At 48.1% G+C, this 23,368-nt stretch overlaps 2 protein-coding genes and 1 long non-coding RNA gene across 6 annotated transcripts in view; 1 reads left to right on the top strand and 2 right to left on the bottom strand.

Annotated features, from left to right (window-relative positions):
- Positions 1 to 972: 972 nt before the first annotated feature.
- Positions 973 to 13,665, bottom strand: CDKL1 (cyclin dependent kinase like 1). 2 transcript variants are annotated; one of them, XM_042048465.1, is made up of 9 exons: positions 13,415 to 13,665; positions 10,768 to 10,889; positions 8,732 to 8,804; positions 6,731 to 6,821; positions 5,831 to 6,031; positions 4,205 to 4,287; positions 3,776 to 3,832; positions 3,119 to 3,274; positions 973 to 2,230 (listed from the first exon to the last, which is right to left on the bottom strand). In XM_042048465.1, exons 1-9 carry the CDS (start codon positions 13,580 to 13,582, stop codon positions 2,123 to 2,125), a joined length of 1,059 nt encoding a protein of 352 aa, XP_041904399.1. In that variant the 5' UTR covers positions 13,583 to 13,665; the 3' UTR covers positions 973 to 2,122. The 2 variants fall into 2 exon arrangements, with proteins under 2 accessions (XP_041904399.1, XP_041904398.1); XM_042048464.1 differs by having other exon boundaries at positions 5,831 to 6,043; positions 13,415 to 13,655.
- Positions 13,666 to 13,700: 35 nt separating this feature from the next.
- Positions 13,701 to 15,122, top strand: LOC121674243. Its single transcript, XR_006019500.1, has 2 exons — positions 13,701 to 14,081; positions 14,557 to 15,122. It is a non-coding gene; the product is annotated as an uncharacterized LOC121674243 (long non-coding RNA).
- MAP4K5 (mitogen-activated protein kinase kinase kinase kinase 5) overlaps positions 15,014 to 23,368 on the bottom strand; it is a 55,188-nt gene continuing 46,833 nt past the window's right edge. For all 3 annotated transcript variants that reach the window (XM_042048462.1, XM_042048461.1, XM_042048463.1), the window contains 7 exons: positions 22,777 to 22,880; positions 22,236 to 22,413; positions 21,006 to 21,074; positions 20,501 to 20,593; positions 19,866 to 19,936; positions 19,566 to 19,621; positions 15,014 to 18,169 (listed from right to left, as the gene is read on the bottom strand). In XM_042048462.1, the coding sequence (XP_041904396.1) occupies positions 18,082 to 18,169; positions 19,566 to 19,621; positions 19,866 to 19,936; positions 20,501 to 20,593; positions 21,006 to 21,074; positions 22,236 to 22,413; positions 22,777 to 22,880 (659 nt within the window). In that variant the 3' untranslated portion in view covers positions 15,014 to 18,081. The remainder of the gene's footprint in view (positions 18,170 to 19,565; positions 19,622 to 19,865; positions 19,937 to 20,500; positions 20,594 to 21,005; positions 21,075 to 22,235; positions 22,414 to 22,776; positions 22,881 to 23,368) is intronic.

Here is a 23,368-nt window from a genome sequence, read left to right as displayed (position 1 = left end):
ATGCAGCTTGCTCAACACTTACTGTGCCTACCAAAGCTGCATGAGAAGATATAAGACTATTGATAAGGGGAAGGAATCTTGACCAAAGATCTTGTTTTCAAACCTAAAACTAACTTAAACCAGCCTTGAAGTTTGGACTTGGGCCAGAGACAAAAAGAGCATGCGCAGGGAAGAAAGGTGAAAAGTTCAGAAGGCGGAAGACCCTTTACTTCATCCCAGAGACCCCTGCCCACGAGCACCAGACGACCCTGCGCAAGCACAGCACAGATGTAAATGACTTTTGGACTCATTGTAATACGAAGCGAGGCTAGGCGGGGCGAGGTAATGAATATGTATAGGTGTATTGGGAAACTTAATGACTATGGAACTTGTAACCCGATATACACCGAGCTGAATGCAGCTGTCGGCACGCATGGCTTTGGAGGAATTATCCCCCGTGTGTCCCAGCACTGGAATAAACATACCTACTTTACTTATTCCAGCGGTGGAGTCTTTTCCGCATATCAGTCACCTTCTGAACCTTCACCCTCAGATCTGTCAGAGCCTGGTAATTCTCTTCCTTCTCCTCCTGCTGTCCACTTCTGCATTATATCATATAGGGACCCCCACGTATGGAGCAAGTCGACTACGGTCTTATCCGCGAACACGGTCTCATGAATTAACTTATCCCCTAACAGTTTCCAAGCTTCTGGGCTAAAGGCAGTGTCAGGGTCTGCTACAAAGTCACGTTCTGCTGCCCAATTTAGCAGTTCACAGAGAGCCTCGTCACTTATGTCAGCTCCCGCGATCGTTATCACGGATTTGAAGGCAGAAAATACCGTGCTTTCTTTTGAGGATTTGTGCCCCATCTTTTCAGCTCAGGGTTCCGTCCCCGCGGCCCGGGGGATGCAGTTGCGGCTGTAGTACGCGTCGCACGTCACCAGATGTCGCTGCTGCACCGGGGACGGCGAGAAGAACGACACACAATTCAAGTCCAGGATAAAATGGGATTATTTAATTAATTACAAACTCGTTTATATAACTTGGATGGCAAGAATGGTTAAGGCTATTGGTCGCTTGACCATCCAGCTCTCAGAGTGATTGGTGGAATGCTATGACACCCATTTCAAAATGTTTTCTTCAGGATACCATAACAAGACTGTGCATAACAAGTTTGCACCTGTGAGATAAAGTCGTGGTTTACAAAAACTCTACACTGTTTTCAGCTAGCTTGCATGAGAAAAGAAAACTTCACAGGATGCTGGAAAGCTGGAGAATTTCTCTGCTGAAAGCTTTTCAGTATCCAGTCAATTGGAAAAAGAAGCTACATTTCTTTTTTTCAAGATCAACACAGTATTATATTCTGAGATTCCACAAACCCCAGTCGTTCTAATACAAACACTTAGGTAGAATTCCTGCCTGTGTCTGGCCAATGTTATAAATTACATTCATGATTAGTTTTGATAAAAACATTTTTGTAACTACAAGCAAGTGCCCTCACTCTTACCAGACGCAGAATTCAAGGAGGAAACTTGCAGGAGAAGCTCTGGGAAGACTAAAGAAACAACAGGGTTATTGTTGCTCTGTTTTCCTGGGTGCTCTGCCTGTTGAGCCTGGGAAGCCACTTTGAAACCTTTGAGCTCTGTAAGTGCAGGAATGAGCCAGGTTTATCTCTGGAGCTGAGAACTCCCTGGAGCAGCCAGGCAGCCCCTCTCAGCCTGGGCTGCACCAACACATCTTCCACCCAACCAGCAGCACAGTCACAGCTCCTCACAGAGCAGGGACTTGGGCCTGGGCTAAAGCAGGAGGGCCTGATGTATTTGGCAAGGTTGAGTTCTCCTGCCAGCTCTGAAATGGGGGTGACAGGCCAGAGTTTTAACATTCACACTGTAAGCACTGGATTGGGCTAATTCTGAACCAGGAGGCAATCAGCAGTTAAAGAAAAATGTATTTGCCTTTGTACACAGAACACTGAGATGAGCTTGGAGTTCTTTCTGCATCACTTCCCCTCCATCAGTGGCCCAGAGTAGAGGACACACCACTCTACATGTTGTGACTTTTAGTAGTTTAGTTTTCCACTGAGTATCCTCTGTTTATAAATCCTGGATGACTTTGAACAACTGAATTTTGATCTGTCCCCTGGTCAGATGTTTGGGAAGTGGTACTTTGATTTCCTTGTCTTGCAGCAGTTCTTCTTGCTGTCCAGGGCTGGGAGAATGTTGCTGCTGGTTAGCTGAGGCAGGTGCTGTAACTAAAGGAAAAGTTACACTGTGTGTATTTGTTTGGAATGGGAATAAAGCACGCATTTCCTTTTTCACTTGGAATATGAGCTATAAAACTATTCCTACTGTAATCCTCAATCCTACCATACTTCTCAAGCTGAGAGTCATGGATCTGGGGTTCTGTGACGGGACTGCAAGGAGAGCCACTCATTAAAGAATTTCTTTAGGCAAGAAAAATAGTGCTGTTACATCCCAGGCCATAGAAATGGAAGAGGCAAATCAGGATTGACACTTTGTAGCACTTCTCCATCCCTCACCTCCAACTTCCCAGCTCGGCATTACAGCTGCCCTGGGGAATGTTGCTCACAGGAGTAAAGAACTGTGGAATGAGTTGCATTGTGGGGCTGGATCTGGGGACTTGGGATGGAGTCTGAAAAAGCCAGAGCAGCAGGGAGACATTTGCTTGGCAACTCCAGCTGCAGAAACACCCAGTGCGTGGGGCAATGTGTGGAACGGAGCACGGGATCATGTCCCATCAGCAGTTACAAACAAAAGTGGTGTTTATTCTATCTCCATAATTCAGGATTAAAAAATCACTAGAGTATCCAAAATTAAACCAGCCACATGAGTGTTTCCAGTTTGTTCAGCCCTCCTGCTGCTCTTTGTCAGGAATGCACATTCCTGGATGAACCTTATCGTGCACAGGGCTGCACTGTTTATCCCCAGTGCCCCACGGAGCCGCAGTGCAAAATCCAGTTTGTATAAGTTACTCTTTAGCCAGGGGGTTTGTTTTCCTCTCAGGATAAAACCAAGACCAGTCCAACACCCTCAGCTGCCAGCACAGCCCATACCCTGGAGCCAACAAATGAACCAGCCCCCCCTTAGGCACGGAATATTAAACAGTATGGAAACCTTACCCCTGGCACGTGCTTCCGAGTCAGCCTGGCTGGTTTCCGAGTGCTTTTTTCATGTTCTTTCCCCAGCTCTGCTGCCTCCCTAAAGCTGTCAAAATAGGGGTGCTGCAGCAGCTGCTCACAGGTCTGCCTCTCCGCAGGGTCCATCCGAAGGCAGCCCTTAGCGAAGATGGAGGATCACACAAAACACTCATTTCGTGGGTCTGCACAATTCCATCTGCTCCCCACAGCCAATGAGTATTCCCACAGGTACACGTGTTGATAATTTTTTTAATGGATTCTAAGAGTGGCTTTTCAGAGTCAGCACGAAGCTTGAGGAGCAGCTAATTATCCAACAATTGCAAAAATTAATCATGGAATGGTTTGGGTTGGAAGGGACCTTAAAGATCATCTCATTCCACCTTCCTGCCCTGGGCAGGGACACCTTCCACTATCCCAGCTTGCTCCAAGCCCTGTCCAACCTGGCCTTGGACACTTCCATGGATGGGGAGTCCACAATTGTAGTAGGAATTGTGGCTCAAGGAACAGGTGCAATCACACTGGGTAGCAAACCAGCTCTGTTTTTCAATGAATCTCTGATAACTCAGTCCCAAACTCTCACACCAGATGACATTTGTTTATCTCAGTGCAGGGCTCCTCCACAAGCTGGAGTTTTCTTACCTTCATGAGAGACAGAGCAGAACATGAAATATTGGGGAATTTCATTTCCAACGGCTCCTGGAGGGAAAAAAACCCAGTGAGTGGACTCATATTAGCAAACTTTTCATTCATCAGGGTACCGAGACCCAGCTTTCCACAGGAACATGAGCTGTTCCTCACGAAATGCCTCCATCCCTCCATGTGCTCAGAGCCTGGCATCACTGAGGATGTGCCTCCAGAAATGGAGGAAAGCAGCAGAGATTTTTTTGACTGCTTTTACACAGGCTGTAAGTTAAAATGTCATGAGAGGTTCAGCCACCTCCAAATAATACTCTGGTGCACACTGGCAAAGCAGAGGACAAAGCTTTTGAATAGGGAAAAAAACACTGCACAGCAAAGGACTGGGCAAGCTGGGGAAGGGAGGGAAGTGCAGCTGGAGGCAGCTCTTACCATGCTCTCTGGGTCTGGAATTCTTACCCCACTGAAGAACTGGTTGGTGCTGAACACTTGCTGGTGTCTGGGAATGAGATCCCCTTCGATCAAGAATTAAAAAAACCAAAACAAAACAAATTTGGATTAATTTGCTTAATTTTTCAATGCCTGCATTGAACAAGGTTGTATCCTCTAAGAGGGCTGATGCCATCCAAGAGAACATCTGAAGAGGTGGAATAACACCAAGGCAACGTTCTTTTGTGAAAGTTAGTGTCCATTTTGGCCATCAGTGATCCCACACCCGTGTGACTGTGCTGAAGGAAAGGCAGGGCCTCAAGCATTCCAGCTTCAGGAAAATTTAACTCCTTTTGGGTGAAATTCTCTTTGGACACTCCTGAGGGTGCTGTGGAACACAGCCCCACCTGAACCTGCTGTAGCTTTTCCCCAAGGCAGCGTTTTTGAAGCTTAGAGCAGCTCAGAGCAAGGAAAATGTTAAATCTGTAGCAAAGGAGCCAGTACAATGCTGACTCCCATAATGGCACGGCTTCAATCAAGGAGCTTTGCTCTGTGAACACTGCCTTAGTCCAGCACCTGGATCCAACAATCCAATGGGAATCTCTTCTGGCTGAAACCCTATCATTAAAAATAAATTATAACTGCTTAACACTGGCATTAATGAATTCTGGAGGATGAAGCAATGAGTGATGAACTATTTTTCCAGCTAAGGAGCTTATCTGTTTAAAGCCATTAGCCACCTTTGTAGTTCTATAAGCTGCTCAGTTAAAATTGCAACTCCCTGTTCATTCCAACTAATTTCAGTTAAAAGTGGGGGGTTGTTCGCTGTCACCCAAGAAATCAGATGTTACACACCAAAATTGAAAAGAATCAATGGGACTGAATTCATTTAAGTGTTATGGGGGATAATGGCTCTTTTGTTTAACAAATAAATACTGAGTGCCTCCTAAAATTCCTTGATGAATAACAACAAACACGTGGAGCAGCCAAGCTGTGATGTTCACACTCCCCTTCCCAGGCACACAGCCATCAACAGGCACTGACAACACTTCTGAGACCTCCAAAGCTGGGATGAACCAAATCCAGCTGTTCACCGACCACTTTGCTTGGTACCAAACCCTGAAAAACACCTGGATCTTTCAAACCTTTATGGAAAGCATTCCTGGTCCTTTCTGATACAGGCACCTCATTGATTTTGTCGCTGTGGAGACAGCTGAAGAAGTTCCTGTGCTCCCCTATCCCAGCAGTCACTGAGCCACCCCAAGGGACCAGGAGGGGCATCCAGTGGTCGCCAAACACATCCCACATCTTCCCTAATTTACCCAGCACCAGACCCAGCTTCCCAGAGGCCAGCACTGCTAGAGAGAGTGGAGGATGGTTCCAGGCAGCCTGCAGGCAATGATCCTGCTTCCTCAGCCTGGTCCACTGGGAGCCTGTTAACACATGTACTTCAGGCCAGGAAAACCCAGCTCCTTCTTAAGGACAGGAACAAGTCAAATAAACCAGCGCCTTCTAAAGGGAGAGATCTGCTAATTCGCCCCCTGGCTGCTCCGCATTCCCACCAGAGAGGGCATCCCTCCTGGGCAGGCTTTAATCCTGCCAGAGGCGTGGCTGCAGGGGGACGCTCACCCAGCGTTCTGCGGATGAGGTACAGCTGGTCCGCGTCCGACTTGCCCGGCCACAGCGGGACCCCGGAGAGCAGCTCGGCGAAGACGCAGCCGATGGCCCACACGTCCACGGGAGGGCCGTACTGGGTGTCCCCCACGAGCAGCTCCGGGGAGCGGTACCACCTGGTGGCCACGTAGTCGGTGTAGTAGTCACTGGGACCAGCTGGGTCGGGGTCAGGGGAGAGAGACACAAACAGGACGTGGGATCAGAGCGATGCAGACCAGCCCTCATCACTTGCTGCATGCTGGGGCACCTCCTGGGCAGGCCAGAGCTGCAGGAGCAGGGTGAGTCACTGGCCACTAGCAGAACCCAACTCTGGAAACACTCAGGATTTGGCAAAAATCAAGACCATGTTTTCCTCCAAATGAAAATGTGCAGAGTTCCACAGCAGGGCCCTGCAGCAGCCAGTGGGCAGCTCTCAGAGCCCATGTGGCTTGTCTGAAGAGGAGCTAAAAAAAAACAGATTAGGGGGTTTATTTACAACGGAAAATGTGAAGCCATTGTTTGCAGAGGCAGCCAGAGGGGCTCTTCCTGCCAGGGAGCTCCAGCTGTGTCTCCAGCACCGCATAAACAACGGCTGGGCAGCTCCAAAACGCCCAAGGCCGACTTCCATCTCCCAGTGCCAGCACCCCCAGCGGCTCAGCCGCGCCAGCAGGGAGCTCAGCTTGTTTACAGATGTCACCTCGGTGTCTGGGCTCCCTCCCTGGAAGGTCTGGGAATCTCTACCCAGCCTTTAGCAGAGCTTCCCTGGGAAAACACACAGCCTTGTACATAGGATGGTTTGCAGTGCATCAGACACAGACAAGTGAGTGTTGGAATGGCTCATCCTACTCTCCGGGTACATAAAGAGTCAGCACTCACTCAGTATTCGAGCAAATCCAAAGTCACAGAGTTTGATGACCGAGTGCTTTGTTATCAGGATGTTTTCTGGCTTTACATCCCGGTGGATGCACTGGAAGCAGAAAAAAAAGCAAGGTTAGAAGTATTTAACCCGGCCCTCAGATAAATTCAGCCACACCCCCTTGCACACTGTGCCAGGCAGTTATTCCTGCTGAAAGAGAAGATGGAAGGATTTCTGAACAGCAGGACAATGACCTGTCCATAGCCCACCTTTGGGAAGAGACACTGTGCAGGCTCCCAGCTTCAGCTGCCAGCTCTCTATCACCTGGACAACACAGAGTCAGCTCCCTGAACCCCGTGGGAAGCTCCTGGTGAATGATTTTGCTGGCAAAGCTCAGCAAGAGCTCTGCTCACCACAGGTGAGAGACATCCAGACCTGTGTCCAGCTTTGGATTCCTCAATAGAGGGAAGATGTGACTCTGGTGAAGGCCACTGAAATTTAAGGGATTGGGGTGTCTGACATCCAAGGAGAGGATGAGGGAGCTGGGACCGTCGAGAAAAGGCTCCAGGGGAAACCCTTCAGTGTGCATTAATACCTGATGGGAAGGAGTAAAGGCTGAGCCAGGCTGTTCTTGGTGGTGCAGTGAAAGGACAGAGCCCTTGGGCACAAACTGAACACACAGGAAATTCCATTTAAACCTAACCAATTTATTTTATCTTTTTTTACTGAGAGCATGGCCAGACACCCAAACAGATTGTCCAGAGTCTGTGGAGCCTCCAGCCTTGGAGATACTGAAATCCTGACTGGAAAATTTTCTGAACAGCCTGTTCTAGCTGAGCCAGCCTGACTGGGAGGGTTGGATGAGAAGATCTCCAGAGGCCCCTTCCAACATCAGCAATTCTGTGACTCCTTGGAGGTGATCTTGTCCTTCACAACAACCGAATTTCGGCTTGGCAAAGAATTTCTGCTGATCAAACTAACAAAGACCTTTATTTCTTTTGCTCTACTCAACTCACTGGGGTCTCACTCGTTGTCCCTCTCCCATCATCACCTCAGAGCAAACACCTTGGACTTTCCTCGCCAAGCTGGTGGTGAATTATTGTGTCTCCTCCTGAGGACTGCAGTGCTGCTTACTAAATCACTGTCACGGAATTCCAGAAAGGGCAGCTGCATAAAACCTCATTACCTGTGATCTACAGCAGGTCAGGCTGCAGCATCTCATTGTTCCCTCTGCCCTCAAACTCCATTAAGTCTTCAGACTGAGCAGGGGAACAGAAAAAAGATGCAAACTAACAAATCTTGGGAGCAGGAGAGACCTGTGGCCAAGTTCCTGTTGCTCAACTGGACATAATTCTTTCAGCAAAGACAAAACATCCATTCCAGGGCCATCTCCTCCTCCACTCTTAAATCTCAAATGTTGGCAGATGAACAAAACCAAAGACAATTATAGCTAAGTTTGCCTAAAGAGCTTCTCCAAAAGGCTCCTTCTCCTTCCCTGCTTCTGAAAATGTTCCCACTAAAGCATCTGTCATGTACACAACTCGTGTCTCCCTCCAGAGAGCAGAAGAGGGGTTGTAATATGGGCTTACTGTGTCTAAGTTTTGAAATCTTTTCACTGGTGCCACGATTCAACCCCACGACAGTGAGCTGAAGGACTTTCTGTGAAATCAGCAGCAGTTTGCTCAGGTCCCAGCTGATGAGCTGGTAAGGCAGGTTCCTAAAGGTCAGTGGTAGTGCAGGGCCCAGGGATCACACAAGGATACATTCCCATTCCTCCTGGAAGCTTGTCTAAGGTCATTAGAGCAAATCATTCCTTGACAGCCAGCCCAAGGGGCCTGTGTGACAGTGAAGGCAGCTGTTGTGGGTATACACCAATGTTTCAGATGTGTTTCCTGTTGAAAACAGGAAAATCCCCCTGACTCCATCCCATGAAAGCTCTGGAATCAGGAAAGTGCCAACAGAACCCCCCTCTCCTCCAAGGCCACGTTCCAGCAATCGTTTGTGCTGGTCAGGGGACTCACATTGTGTTTATGGCAGAAGTTCACAGCCTGCAGGGTCTGCCAGGTTATGCTCTTCACCAGGTACTCTGGCACCCTGTTGGAAAAAACACAGCTGTATTTTGGCCATTAATAATAACTCCATTATTACAGGGGAAATGAGCGCTGACATTGTACAGGGATCTCTCAGCAAAACCATCAGGGAAGTCAGGAAACACTTCCAAAGCTGGTCAGTGCAACAAGGCACGAGGATTTATGGCAGCTGAAGTGTGACTGTGTCTGGTACCACTGTCACAGCCAGCATGGGCTGCCACTGTGACCACACAGCAAAGTGAGTCCATATCAGATCCTGTCCCATGGCTGTGTTTAGCATCCACCATTCCTGGCAGTCCTGAAATGCCAGCAGGAATTTCTCCCTCAGCAACTCTCAGGGCTGGAACTGTTGGAGTATCCATGGTATAGACACATGGAATGCTGCCGTGGCACTGATTGTCCAGAGCGGAGAGGTGAAAAATGGGCCAGGGAAGGGTGTTCAGACAAGAGTATAAAAGCTCTGCTTTGGTCTGGATCCCCCTCCTTCCCTCCCACGGCTGGAAGCACTTCCCAGGTCCCGCCTCTCCTTTCTTTCAGTTACTGGGCAACAGTCCTTAAACTTCCTTGGCTGTCTGTAATGATCTTCAACAACCTCAGGAAAGGCAGAGGTGACAATCTTGGCATTTTCAAACTCAAACACGATTTTATTTCATGTGTTTAATTCTGAAAAGCTTCTGATCCCTAATAAAGAAAAAATACTACCCAAAAAAATAAACCAAAACAATGCATGCCTGGGTTTTTCTTTTCAAGCCTGGCTTTCACTTTCTCCTGTCAGTGGGACACTGACACTCTGCTGACACTGCTGTGGCAACACTAGAGATTCCTTCCAGAAACATCCCAGAATGATGGGAGTGCTGCTTTGACAGCTTGAAAAGGGGATAGAGTTGGTCAAATGAGCTGGAAACAGCACGTGCCCACCCATCTTAACCTGACCACAAAGACTTGACCATCTGCCCTAGCAAAGCTGAAAAGCAAAGCATGCAGCCAGCTGTCACATGCTCCTTCACGCTGGAGTTGTTCTGATGAACAGTAAGCAAATGGGAAGCATTTCCTTCAAAGAGAGTTATCCACCCCCTCTTCAGATTCCAGGTGAACAGGTTCAGAGTGGGGTGACAGCTGCTCAGAGCTCACAAAGCCACGTGCTACAGCAGCTCCATTCTCCCGGAGCTCCTCATCCGGGACAGAGGGAAAAAATAACAGGCTCTTTTTACTGAAGCTCCAACCAGTCTCCTGCAAGCAATTCACTTAGCCCCAGGCCTGTGAAGTGATTTATGGGCTTCTGCTTAGCATTTCCACAGCACCAAGGCACCGTGGATAATGAGGGACAATGTATTTAGTGGGAGTGTCCTTTACCAGGTGTTACAGAACAAACCCTTTGTGTAGCTCACGCTTGGTGCAAGCACCTGTTTGAAAAAGAATTTTTGCAGAGAGGAGGCACAGCTCCTGGGAACTCCTCCTCACTCTGGAGGGCTGAAAGTGTTCAAAAGTGTAGATGTGGCACTTGGGGAAAATAGTTTAGAGGTGAACATGGCAGTGCTGGATTAACAGTTGGACTCAATGGTCTCAGAGGGCTTTTCCAACATAAACAACTTTACGAGTCTCTGATTCTGTATTTGGGTGCCCAGTGACCCTGCCCCAGTGCCCACAGTGATGGGAGCAGTGAAAGGAGCAGGACACAAGCTGCTCCCAAGCCCTGGGGTTCGCTGCTCCCCTGGCAGCCACAGCTCTCCCAAATGCTCGGCTCAGCACTCCCGTCTCCGTGGTGAGCAGGACTGTGAGGGAACAAAGCTCCTACGCCATTCCTGTGGATGTCACTGTCAAACCACAGTAACAGAGACAGTCCTGGGCACTGGGCTGAGAAACCTCTCCTGTAATTAATGAAATTCCTCTGAAAAGCCACAGGGCAGCAACGACACGGACACCCCGGCCCCTGTGCTCAGAGCTGCCAGGGGAGAGGGGCCACTCACCCGCGGGGGTGCTTGTCCAGCTCATGCAGCACCGTGTGCTCGCAGAACTCGAACACCAGGTGCAGCCTCCGCTTCCTCCTGAACACCTCCAGCAGGTTCACCAGGTTGGGGTGTTTGAGTTGCTGCAACACACAGGGAGTGGACTGGTCAGGAACTGCACAGGGTGAAGGTGTGGGGGACAGATTTTTCCTGCAGGGTCACAATTCCTTAAGATGAACCCTTTCTACAAGCACAGCACGAGGTGAAGCACAGCTCAGCTGCAGCTCAGCCTCTGTGTACTTATTTTGGGGGCTGACCAAAATGGGTGGGCAACAAGCTCTTCCCAGCATTTCATCTAACCCTGCCCTCTGGCAGTGGGAAGCCATTTACCCTTGTTCTTGGATACTGGGAAGGAATGCAGGGTTGCCGGCTGTGAGGGTGCTGAGGCCGTGGCACAGGGTGCCCAGAGAAGCTGTGGCTGCCCCTGGATCCCTGGAGGGGAATCCCAAGGTTGGACGGGCTTGGAGCAACCTGGGATAGTGGAAGGTGTCCCTGCCCATGGCAGGAGGTGGGATGTGATGGTCTTTGGAATCCCTTCCAACCCAAACCATTCTGGGATTCTACGGTTTTAAGACTCTGCAAACTCTCACCCCCACCTCCCTTGGCTCCTGGCCACAAAAATCCCTCTGTCTGCAAGGTGTTTACTGTGCAGAAAAATGATTTAGCAGGCCCATCATTTTTTACTGATGAAACACAATCTCACTCCATCTCTGACAAACAGGAGTTACCTAAGCCAGGAAGTGCCTCAACAAACAAACAAAAAAACTGTTACTATTTACAGAGAAAAAGCTGAAAAGAGCCAAGCAGGTCTGCACTAGTCAAAATCAACAGTGCCCCAACACAGATCCTGCTGTGCCTGGCTGCAGTGGCTTTGGATCCTTAAGGACAATGCAGTTCCCATCGGCTTTACAAGGGACTTCTGCAATTATTATTTTCTTTTTCAGATTTTTAATACCACTTAAATCTTAATGTCTCTCTAGCACTGTTTACTGAAATGATGCAGCTACATGTCCTCTGTTTACTTTGGATAGGATAAAAATTTAGGTTGCTGCTCCCCAAAATCTAACCGAAAATTAATTATGTTTTTTTCCTAGATGATTGTTTTCCTAGGATAGCAGGTGTACAAATCACAAGCACCCTGGAAAAAGTGCAAAGGGAACAGCTCCCATTTCTTGGAACACACAGCTGAGGGTACTGTCTGCCATCCCCCAGCAGCAAGTTTGTAACAAATAAAAGGAAATATTTTTTTTTAACACATTTCTAACGCCTCAGGAAACTATGGAGACCAAATGAACACACGAGATCCAAAAGAGATGGGACAGAGTCCCAGCAGTCTGCAAATGTCTCTAAGCGTGAAGCAGCGGGCACAACCTTTGGCTGCAGAATCCTTGCCCAGAAGCTGGGAGTGTGAAAGGAAACCTTACCCGATCCTCTCCCCCTTTCTCCCGGGTCTCTTCCCATCTCTTCGTGCTTGATAGACCTGGGGTGTGACTCACTGCAGATGCTCCCGTGCGTTTATGTCATCGGGAAAATAAAGCCAGAGGCTGAAGGAGTGACCCATTGCTGTGTGAGGATGAACTCTCACAGAGAAGTCAGGAAAGGATCAGCAAAGACAAGGCACTGCCTGGGCTCACTGGTGCCAGTTCTGCTGTCGCTTCCACGTGTGAATACTCGACCCTACACAGCCCCTGGCATTCAATCCACAGCTGGATCCACAGCACAACCAGGGGCTCAGAAAGGGCACTTTAAGGAGGAACTGGGGCAGATTTATCAACAGGGGGAGCAGGGAGAGCTGGGTCCCCTGGCTGTCCCCCTCCTCATGCTGTCCAGCCTCACTTTTTATCCATGTATTTTATACCGCCTCCAACCGCTCTGGGAATCTCCTGGACGCAGAGGGGTCTGTGACATACACCAAGGGCAGAGCTGTGCCCACACCGGCCAGGCCATCACTGCCTCCATGGGGGACGGAGCCTGGATCAATCCCTCTGTGCAGGGCACACCGTGACTGACCGTGCTGATGCTCCTCCTTCAGAAGCCCGCAGGCACCTGGCGGCTGCTCATTGCTGTGTCCCACCTCATTGCCGTGTCCCACCTCATTGCTGTGTCCCACCTCATTGCCGTGTCCCAGCTCATTGCCGTGTCCCACCTCACTGCCGTGTCCCACCTCATTGCCGTGTCCCAGCTCCCACCCGCACCTGCCTGGCCTGGGCAGGATCACCTGGCATCACCATCCCTGCACAAGCGGGTCGGACATTCCCTGGCACCGGCTTTCTCCCAGAGGAACTGACTGACCTGGGCACTTTATGATGCTTCTTCACACCCGCCTCTTTGTTTACCCCCTCACGACACCCCATCACCTCACAGATGCCCTCACGCCCCGTCTCTTCACGGCTGCCCTCACACCCCGTCCCCTCACGACACTCTGTCCCCTCACTGCTGCCCTCACACCTCGTAGACTCACGGTGTCCCTTCATGGATGTCCTCACTCCCTGTCCCCTCACGCCCCGTCTCCGGCAGCTCCCTCAGGGCTCGCCGCCCCGCGCCGGGGCTCGCCATGGCGGGCACAGCCCGTGCCGGCAGCGGGGTCCGTCCCGCCGCAGCCGCCCACCTTGAGCATGCGGATCTCCCTCAGGGCGATCTTCCGGATCACCGGGTCTTCCTCGGACTCCAGGAACTTCTTGATGGCCACGATCTGCCCCGTGTCCTTATTGCGGCACTTGAAGACGACGCCGTAGGAGCCCTCCCCGACCTTGCTCAGTTTCTCGTAGCGCTCCATGGCCGGGGCGGCCCCGCCGCCCTCCGCCGCCGCCTCAGCGCGGAGCCGGGGCGGGCCCCGGGCGGGGGAGTCTCCCTGGCGGGGACGGCCCCAGGAACCGCCCCGGGGACACCGCGAGGGCCGGGGCGGTCCCCGGGGGTGAGGGAAGGAGAGCGGGGCATCCCTGTGGCTGCTGCCCCATGCTGACTCCGCGCCTCACGATTCCCCTCGGGCTTCGTGCCCCGCAGCGCCGTGTTCATGGAATCACGGCACCACGGCATGGATTGGGCTGGAAGGGACCTTAAAGACCATCCAGCTCCACCCCCCTGCCATGATCGCGTGTTCTTTGCTTCTCTCTGCTTTTCCAGAGGATCTCTAGGCTTGACTCCGTTTTCCTGCAGGGTTGGAAGAGGGAGCCTTCCACAGGGTCTGTCAGCCTCAAGCCTCAAGCCCTCACCTCCCTCTGGCACCTGGAGGTTTCCCTGGAACATCTCCCCACTGCACGGTTCCAGTATCTCAGGTATCTGTCACTGAATGGGCTCCTGCCAGCAGCCACACCTTTCCGTCGAGCTTTTCCATCCCTGACCTTCCTGTTCCCTTTCCTGGTGCCCCCGTCTGGGTCCCTGGATCATCATCCCTTTCCTCATCCCCGGACCAAGGTGGCCTTTTGTGGTGGTAGTTGCTTCCAATATTAGATCTAAATGTAAGTGTGGGCATCCCACTCCATCTCACACTTCCTACCTCCCCAGTCCTTTCCGGAGGTGCTTCCCCACTCAGAACAAAGATCCACTCATTATTTTTCTTCCCAAGCCACATCCATCAGGGATGTGCAGTCCTCACATTCCAGCTGCCAAGACTGACCCCCAGAGATAACAATCTTCTGCAGAGGAGGAATATTGCTGTGCACTTATTTACCAGTGACTGGCAGTTCTTTATGTTGCCCAAAGGCACATTCATTCCATTATTTTTCCAACCTCCTTCTCCCTCTACCTCAGCAGATCCCTGAAGATCTGGGATACAGGTACAGCACCTGAAGCGAACAGCCAAAGCCTGAGGACAAGGTGTAAACTGCTCTAGATCCTGCCGAGGCTGAGCCGTGTGTTTTCCGACTCTAAGCAGCCCTTTGAAACCCACCAGGCCCTGCTCTCCTCCCAGGTACAAGGCAGGCAGCCTCTGCTTTTCCAGCCAGCCAACTCCTGAGTGGTTCCTTGGTGATCCCAGGTGACTGGCAGCAGGGCAGGGCCGGGAATAATTTGCCCCAGCTACTCCGATTTCTCCCTCCTGTGCTATCCCGCTGTCCGTGCGAGCTGCTGCTGGCTCCCGGCAGTCTGCAGGACACAGAACAGCGGCGCCAGGCCCTTCCCACAGCGGCCACAAAACCTGGAGACCGTCTGGATTCTCCCGAGATTCCTCTGACAAGGTATTGTTCCCAGCAAGTCACCACACCACGGATCAAATAAAGCAGTTTATTTGGCATAGACTGAACGGCAACAGAAATTCCTGTGGAACAAAGCCTGGTTACACAAACTGAACGAGTGCAGTTATGAGTCTCAGTTACACCTAACAACTAAACAAGGTAAAAAAAGCACATTTCAGAGTCTCCCAGTCTTGTCCTTTCCATCCAGAGACACCGTGGCTCACTGATGCGTTGTACCTTTCTTCTTTAAAGAGATGTCAGCACAATTCCAGCTGTATTTTTCACTTACAAGGAATTTGGTTAGGAAATCCAAAGAGATTAATCCACAGACTGCTCTTCCCATGCTGTTTGTACTTCCAAGAGCTCTGGGAGCCTGTTTTAAGGCTTTCAAGTCGGGTACATGACCTCGTGCATCCAATAATTAAAACTTTGATAAGCAAGGAAGGAGGGGCTGAGCAAGCTTTTGCTTCATGACCCTCGAGCTCCTCCCATTAGGCTTTCTCAAGCCTGGTTTAAATTCCACAAAAACAAAGATACAGACAATACCAGACTAAATTAAACAGTCAAACACAAATTATACTGATCAGAGTCACCGAGGCTGGCAGGGCTGACTATGGAACACACAAATCTGCTCTGTGGTACGGAACAAAAGTGAGGTTTTACACTAGGAAACAGCATCTTGCAGATCATGCCAAAAAAATGCCACTGTCTATGAAACCAGCAGAAAGCATTTCACAGCATGCCATTAGAAATGCTTCAACAGCTAAAAAAGGTTTGATTAAATGAGGACTTTCCTAAAGTTTATTCTTTATGATCCAGCAAAACACCAGTCATTCGTGTCAAAGAAAAATACTTTCAGCTCATTATTTCTGCATGACAGTGTCATGACCTAAGAGTTATTTACTCCAGTTATTCCCCATAAATATTTAGATTTTATTTACAGGTTTCTCTAGTCTTTTAGAGATCTCCTTTAAGTGTTTTCAAAGATGAAGCTGAAATTACCTTCTGTAGTGAATGAGGTAAATTAAAAAGTGTTTGCTCTACAATATCTACACCTGGTGCTTCACTTTGCCTTAATTTTTGTTTTAAAGTCCCTGTAGACCAGGAGTGGCACCATTTGAGGTTAATCACCAGTCACTGTTACCTGTGGAGAAGTAATTTCAATACTAGAGAACTCCTTTAAAAGACAAAAAAATCACACGTCCTGCTTTTAATACTGCTGATCCAATTCCAGCTGACCACCTTTCAAGCACATTTTTCATGCTCCCTGGAGTGATTTTTAAATTTTATCTGTACACTTACTACTTACTAAGCTTTGACACAGTGTCAGAACTGAAAAGCTCGACTTAATTTGGATGTCAAGCCAGCAAGAATTAGTTTTGAATGACAGTGGCTAAAATGCTAAATGTGTGCAGGGCTATTTTCCCCTCTGGACCTTCCCAACTTGCAGCTGTCCTGAGTAACGAGACATCCCTGAGCCATCACGTGGGCCCAGACAATTCCCTCCGTGTTAAATTATGGATCACGGAGCCCGATGCCAACGCAGACAACACAGCACCAACGCACTCCCAGCTGTCACACCCCTTTACTGCTCTGCTCACATGACCTGGCAATTCCAGCCTCTCCTTCCTAGGCAGCAGATCTCAGGAGCTGAACAGGCAGCTGCCTCCTGCAGCATTTTATTAAAAACCCCTTCAATTCAAATGTTTCTGAGCTGCTACTGCACCTGCCCAAGGACTGTTCACATCAAAGCCAGCAGGGTAATGTGAGGTAGTAAAACCAGATGCTCTCCTGGAGTCAGTCTATATTTAATGGTACCTCAAGAATTTTAATTAATGAGGAAGACAAAAGGAACCGATGCGACTCTTCAATGGAGAAAGAGAAAGGAAAAAAATGCAGGTGACCAAACAGAGAGAAAGTGATCAAAGCTTGGATATAGAATACTGGTTCTTATCATGTTTATTTACACTACACAGCTGGGGCAGCAGCCATTCCCAAAGCACTGGCTGGCAGCAGCTGGAATGCTGCTCAGGCTCAGCTGTGGCTCCAGGCTCCCCTCTGGAATAGCATAAATAAACTACACGTCGTGGGCAGTTGGATACATGATACTTTCATTCATTAAGGATGATGACCTGCTACAATTTCCACTTCATGTCACAAGGCTTATCCCTAATTTATGAAAATAAAGCATATATGTTTTGTACATTTTTATATATATATGTATAAATATATATATAAAAAATACACACTGCCAGTCAACTTCACACACACACACACACACACGGATATTGTACTCAGCCACCCAGGAGCAACAAGTCTGATATCAATATTCTACTTTTTGTACACACACCCTACTAGGAAGTAAGAAAATCCCTTTTATGGCAATTCTGCAGGCAGAAAAATCAGTACAAAATACTTTGTTGTACAAAAATGCATTTTTTTTTTACAAGATCACCCAACACGGTAACACACCCCTCAGTAATGCACTACATCCCTACAAGGAAAAAGAATCATCAAATCTTTATACAATGGTAAAAAAAAAAAAAAAAAAGTAAGCTGCTCTGCAACCTTCCTTTGCTAAAAGTTAGACATTACCCCATCCTAGCAGCAGATTAATAAATAAGGATTAAATAGTCTATTATACAAAGCCATACCCAATGGCAGATTTAAAACCAAAAAGCTTTGCAGATACTTCCACTTCCTACACAAATCTTTGTTTTATTAAGAATAAGACTCAGTATAAAACAGGGCAACAGCCAGCACTAGATCTGTATCTACAGAATAAAAGGAAAATCCAAGGGAAGGAAAATATTTAACAGTTTATGGCACCTTTACTGCAGAACATGTTTCAAGGCTCTGTTTCCCTAGAACTAATGAGTAAAGGGCTCCTTATCTCAGCTTTTATTAAGCAAACTCGATATAACCAACCACACAGTGGCAAGAGACAGAACCAGCTGTTCCCAGCTGCAAAAATGGATTGATTCCCACCCCAAAAACCAACACAATTCCGGTGTCAAGGCAAGAAACGGCAAGTCCCGGTTTCTTGGCGCTCCTGGGTTCCAGTGTGGCCAATTCCCTCTGTTGTCTGGTGGGTGAGTGTTGCTCAGTAACTGTTTTCATGTCCAGCCAAGATGTAGAGGTTGCTGTGAGCTGTGGGGTTTTCCGTGGGCCTGCTCTCCAGCACAACCACTCTGCAGCCAAACACAAAGGGGATCCACGTGGTTAGGGGCAAAAACCAGCTCCTGGTGCAACTCCTGAGGAGGAAACTCAGGGGTTTGTACAGACTGGAGATGGAGGTTCCCCAAAGTATCTTGGGTGTTTCACTCTTTTAACAGTTCCCTCAATTTCCAGCATCACTTCTGATAAAAACACTGAAGGACGAGATATAGTGGAAGGGTTGGAACTGGATTATCCTTCCTTCCAACCCAATCCGTTCTGTAATTCCATGATCCTGTATATGTTTATCCCTCCTACATCTTAGGATAAGCATCAGCCACTAACCTCAACAATTCTCCTCCCTCCTAAATATTACCTGATGAGCTCATAGGGATCACACAACCTCATCTCTGCCTTTGTCCTGCTGGATCATGATCCTGTGAGCTGCTCTGGAAAATTATTTTCTCCCCATCTTGGCACACTGACCAATGCTGGACTTTGACCATCAGCTGGTGTGGTTGGGCCTTTGACCTCCCCTCTCCCTTCCAAATGCTGAGCATTTCTCTGTGCCAGTTCCTGTTGTTTTTAGGATTAAACTTATCTCTGCTTTTTGCTTTCCTCAGAGTTTTCAAAAGAAGTCTCTGAAGAGCCTCTGTCCCTGATCCTCACCTCTGCACCCGAGCAGTTCTAGGGTGATCCAAGGTAAAAAGGTGATTCCACATCTCCTTGCTGGAATGGCAGGAAAGACTCCTGCTCCATTTGTAGAGAGATGGAAAATACAAACCAAAGGGTTTGGCAGTTCCAAGGCCAGGTGAGGGAGCAGAGATCAGGGATTCGAGAGCAGGAGGTGCTCAAGGCTCTGAGCCACCTGGTCTAGTGGAAGGTGTCCCTGCCCAGGGGTGGAACAAGATGACCTTTAAGGTCTCTTCCAACCCGAACCAGTCTGGGATTCTGTGGTTGGAAGTGATTGCTGGACTCATCCCTATCTATTCCTACATTTATCCCTCTGGCTGGCTGAGAATCCACAAGTGAACATGTCCAGCCTGGAGCCTGGGCCAGCTTCTGCTCAGGTTCCAAACCTGGGGGCAGCTGGAAGGCTTCAGCTGGATGTTATGGATAATGTGTGGATTTGGATAACTGTGATTAAAACCCAAGTGGGTTCTAGTTTGCTCTGCTATTTCTAGACCAGCAAAGATTCTCTTTAACAGAGTGCTGCCAAGGTAATTCCCAGCTCACCAGGACAATCCAAGCCAGGAGCAGGCTTTTCCAGAAGAGCACTGGGCACCCTGCAAGCCAAGAGCATCTCTCCTCTGTCCCTGACACTTGGTGCCCACAGACAGAGCTGTGCTGGGCTGGAAGCCAGGCCCAGCTGGGAACTAGAAAAGCTGGTTTAAATAAAACAAAAGGTTTCTGTTTCTGCAGGGAGATTACCTGTCTGACCCCAGCAGGCGGAAAACCCTGGTTTCATCGGATATCTCCTGGGTCACCTGCAGAAAAATGCAGATACTGAGATCCATTTCAACAGCAAAATGACATTTATTGGTCTGAGTTGGAAGGAAAGAAATGTTCAAATGCAATTTAATGCAAAGTACAGGACTGAAATGGATAAATGGATGTTAAGCATTGTGGAACATGAACATTCCCACTTGGGAAGCAGAGAGAGAAGCCAAAGGATCCAGTGGTAAATAAGAACAGGAGGAAAGACACCTGGAGAGGCTGGAGATCACTTACTTCATCTGACTTGAAGCTCTTGCCCTGCATCCCATGTTTCCAGAAGGCCAGCACGCTGTCCTGAAGGCACACTGCAAAAAAAGGAGCACAAATCACACCCCATTCCCTGGATCCTTGTTTTCCTAATGCCTCTGGAGAGCCCTCCAGGAAGTGTGTAAACAAACACTGCCAACCAAAGCCCTGTGAGTTGCTGGAAATGACACATCACCTGAATTATTACAGTTACTTCAAAACAGATGATGGAAAATGGGAGTTTTCCATTTAGGGACAGAGACAGCACAGAGCTGCCAGCTCTGAGTGATTTAATTCTGTGATTCTGAAAGGTTATTACAGCAGAAATTCTTGTTTGACAGCTACAGTTCAAGTTTTAGATGCAAGGCTCCTGTCCTAGTCTAAAGACAGCAGCTTGAGAGTTAGATTCAAATAGTATTACCCTGACTATAAAAAAATGGATGTGCTATTACTTGAAATAAAATCTTAACTTTTAGAAGACTAACACAGATTTATGGATTACTAAACCACTTTTTCCTCCCCAAATTTTGTTCTCATTGCTATGGAAATGACCAGAAACCAGTCAGGCTTTCAACAGTGAGTTCTTAAACCCCTGAGAGACACCAGAGAAGCAAATCACTCACCCACTGACTCGATGCAGAAATCAAAGCTCAGCTCAGAAGCCAATTTCTTGCTTGACTTCAATTTCCCTTGTAAATTCACTATTTTCACAAATTCTCAAGAGAAAGAGAAAAACCACCATTAAAACCCACTGCTGAAAAGGATTTAAGTGTAAAATACTCATTTAATCTTTCAGGCACAAAGAAATACCCAAACTTAACATCTACAGCATTTGCCTAAAATGAACCCAAGAGCATCTTTCTCTCAAATACAGGAAACTTTGTACCACTTGCTGTGGTTTTAGACTCTCCTGCCAGAGTGATGCACACATGAAGAGGGGAAATGGAATCACAAAAACCAGAGTGAAATCCCACTTATCCAAACTATCTTTTTTGGAAATATTACAACACAAATTAATAATGTAGGGAGGAAAATGAACTCGTGGTGGAGTTAAAATCAACAACTGTGGCAACCCAAGTTTTGCACGAGGTGTAAGTCAGTGATCCAAGAGAGTTCTGTGTTACTCACTGTCCAGGCAGACCAGGACAGTGTCTCTTTCCAGCTGTGTCACGTGAATGGCATCCAACTGCTGATTGCCTGGGGAAAAATAAACTGGATTATTTTCTATTTTATAGCACATCAAAAGACTTAGCCCCCCCCCCCCCAAGCTCTTTTCATGGTGATAGTTGTTACTCTGATATTTTAAAGGCTCTAAGATCCCAGAATGTTCTGGGAGAAGCACAAAGCTCTCTGTTCAAAGCAGGTATTTAATAGGAAAACGCAACTTTTACTGGATAAAATACATTTCATGCTGCAGTTCAGCACAGCTTCCTCCATAGAGAGGCACCACAAAAAACAAAAGGAACCATCAAGGGAATTATAATTCCTAAAAATCCTCTCTTTTCCCATAAATCCACATCTGGAAAGATTATTATGATGATATAAACTAGTTTAATAGGTTTTTTTCTAGTTTTTACTAATGAAGTTGTTCCTAGAGCTGCTAAAAAGCAATATTTAAAGATAAAAATAACCCAAATCTGTAATTTTTAAGAGCCAGCTGAAAATAACAACCCTCCCACAAGGGCTGGAAGATGGACAGGAATCCATTTCTGGGAGTTTTAATGCAGGAAAGGAGAGGAAAGAGCAGGATCCTGGGAAACAGAATGGAACCACAAAGGAGAACCCAATCAGCAGGGTCTGATCAGTGTTTAAGGAAATTTAGAAAATAAAAGGTGTTTTGTAAGGACAGTTTGTACTGATGTGGGCAGGTCAGCACAACACTGAGAATCCCAGAATCACAAGAACAGCTGGGATTGGAAGGGACCTCAAAGCCCATCCCATTCCCACCCCCTTGCCATGGGCAGGGACACCTTCCACTGTCCCAGGCTGCTCCAACCCTGTCCAACCTGGCCTTGGGCACTGCCAGGGATCCAGGGGAAGCCACAGCTTCTCTGGGCACCCTGTGCCAGGGCCTCCCCACCCTCCCAGCCAGGAATTCCCAATTCCCAATCTCCCATCCATCCCTGCTCTCTGGCAGTGGGAAGCCATTCCCTGTGTCCTGTCCCTCCAGGCCCTTGTCCAAAGTCCCTCTGCAGCTTTTCCTGTTGGCTCCCCTCAGGTTCTGACAATCTGGGATCAGCTTCCATCTGCTTTAGGCAGAGAAGCTGCCAAGCCTAAAGGGTCTCCAAATGACTGCAAGAAGGGATATCCAACATTCCCAGACAACAAAATAGCTGGAAGAGGAACCCAGAGCCTCACCTGCCCCGATCTCTGTGAACCACGAGGACGCAGAGTTCAGGTTGATTGTCTCAAACTGCACCACCTGGTTGGGCTCTGTGCCCTTGGAGATGGCCACACACACCATGGGATACTCCTGCTCTGGGATCACCAGCATCTCAAACACATTCAGGGGGCTTGGCAGGGGGAAATCAAAGTGCTGGGAAAACAAAACATCATCAGGCCTCTGCGAATTTGCTTTTACCTTGAAATGACTCTGCAACAACATGCACAAAGTCTAAATACACAGAATTTTTACTGCTTCTGAGAGTGCTTTTGAAGGCTGGGCAGAGGTGGATCATGGTCTGTTATTGCCAGTGCTGGGCTTGATCCAGCACTTAAATGACTTTTATATTACTTAAATTACTTCAGTCACAAGATTTTCTGAGTCAAAATGTGTCCAGCCAGACTTTCAAGTGCTCACAACCCACAAAAAGCCGAGGTGTACTTTCCATCACAAACTCTGGAAAGGTTATTTCAACAACTGTATAATTATTCAACTAAACTAAAAGTAAATGCTTACCTTTATTAACATGAATTTCTGCATTGGCTCATACCACTGGAGTAGAACAATTCCAGACTGCAATGCACCACACAGGTACTTGTGGCCTGTGTATGGATTTCGTACTATATAAAATAAAAAAAACCAGAAAAGAGTAATTTTAAAGCCCTGCAAGTTCAAAGTATACTTGAAAAAATAACCCTACAGCTATCTTTACAAATGAGTTAAGAAATAGCATTATAAAATCATACCATGGCATGATTAGGCTTGGGAGGGACCTTAAAGCCCATCTTGTTCCATCAGTTTCCCACTGTTGCCTTGTGGCTTCCCATCCCAACATCCACAATGATTAATATTGTGCTACATTCCAGATAAATTCAATTACAGCTTTAATTAATAACCAGTTGCATTCCTGGAGTCCCAGTTCAGAGGCCACACGCTGAGTGGGCAGAAAAGCTGCAGTGCCTCTCCCTGGGGCTGTGGGAGCCAGGAGGGAGAGCTCGGGGTCAGACTGGCCTTGAAATAAAGCAATTCCCAGGCAGAGAAGGTGGGAAGCCCCCAGGGAGCTCTGACAGCTCATGGAATACATGGGACAGGGTTTGGGGGTGGCTTT

The sequence above is a fragment of the Corvus kubaryi genome, unplaced genomic scaffold (genome assembly GCF_017639235.1).
Source record: "Corvus kubaryi isolate FWS band 111438036 unplaced genomic scaffold, C.kubaryi_AGA036_p1.0 66, whole genome shotgun sequence".
NCBI lineage: Eukaryota > Metazoa > Chordata > Aves > Passeriformes > Corvidae > Corvus > Corvus kubaryi.
Note: the sequence above shows the minus strand (reverse complement) of the source record. Positions and strands in the feature narration are given on the sequence as shown.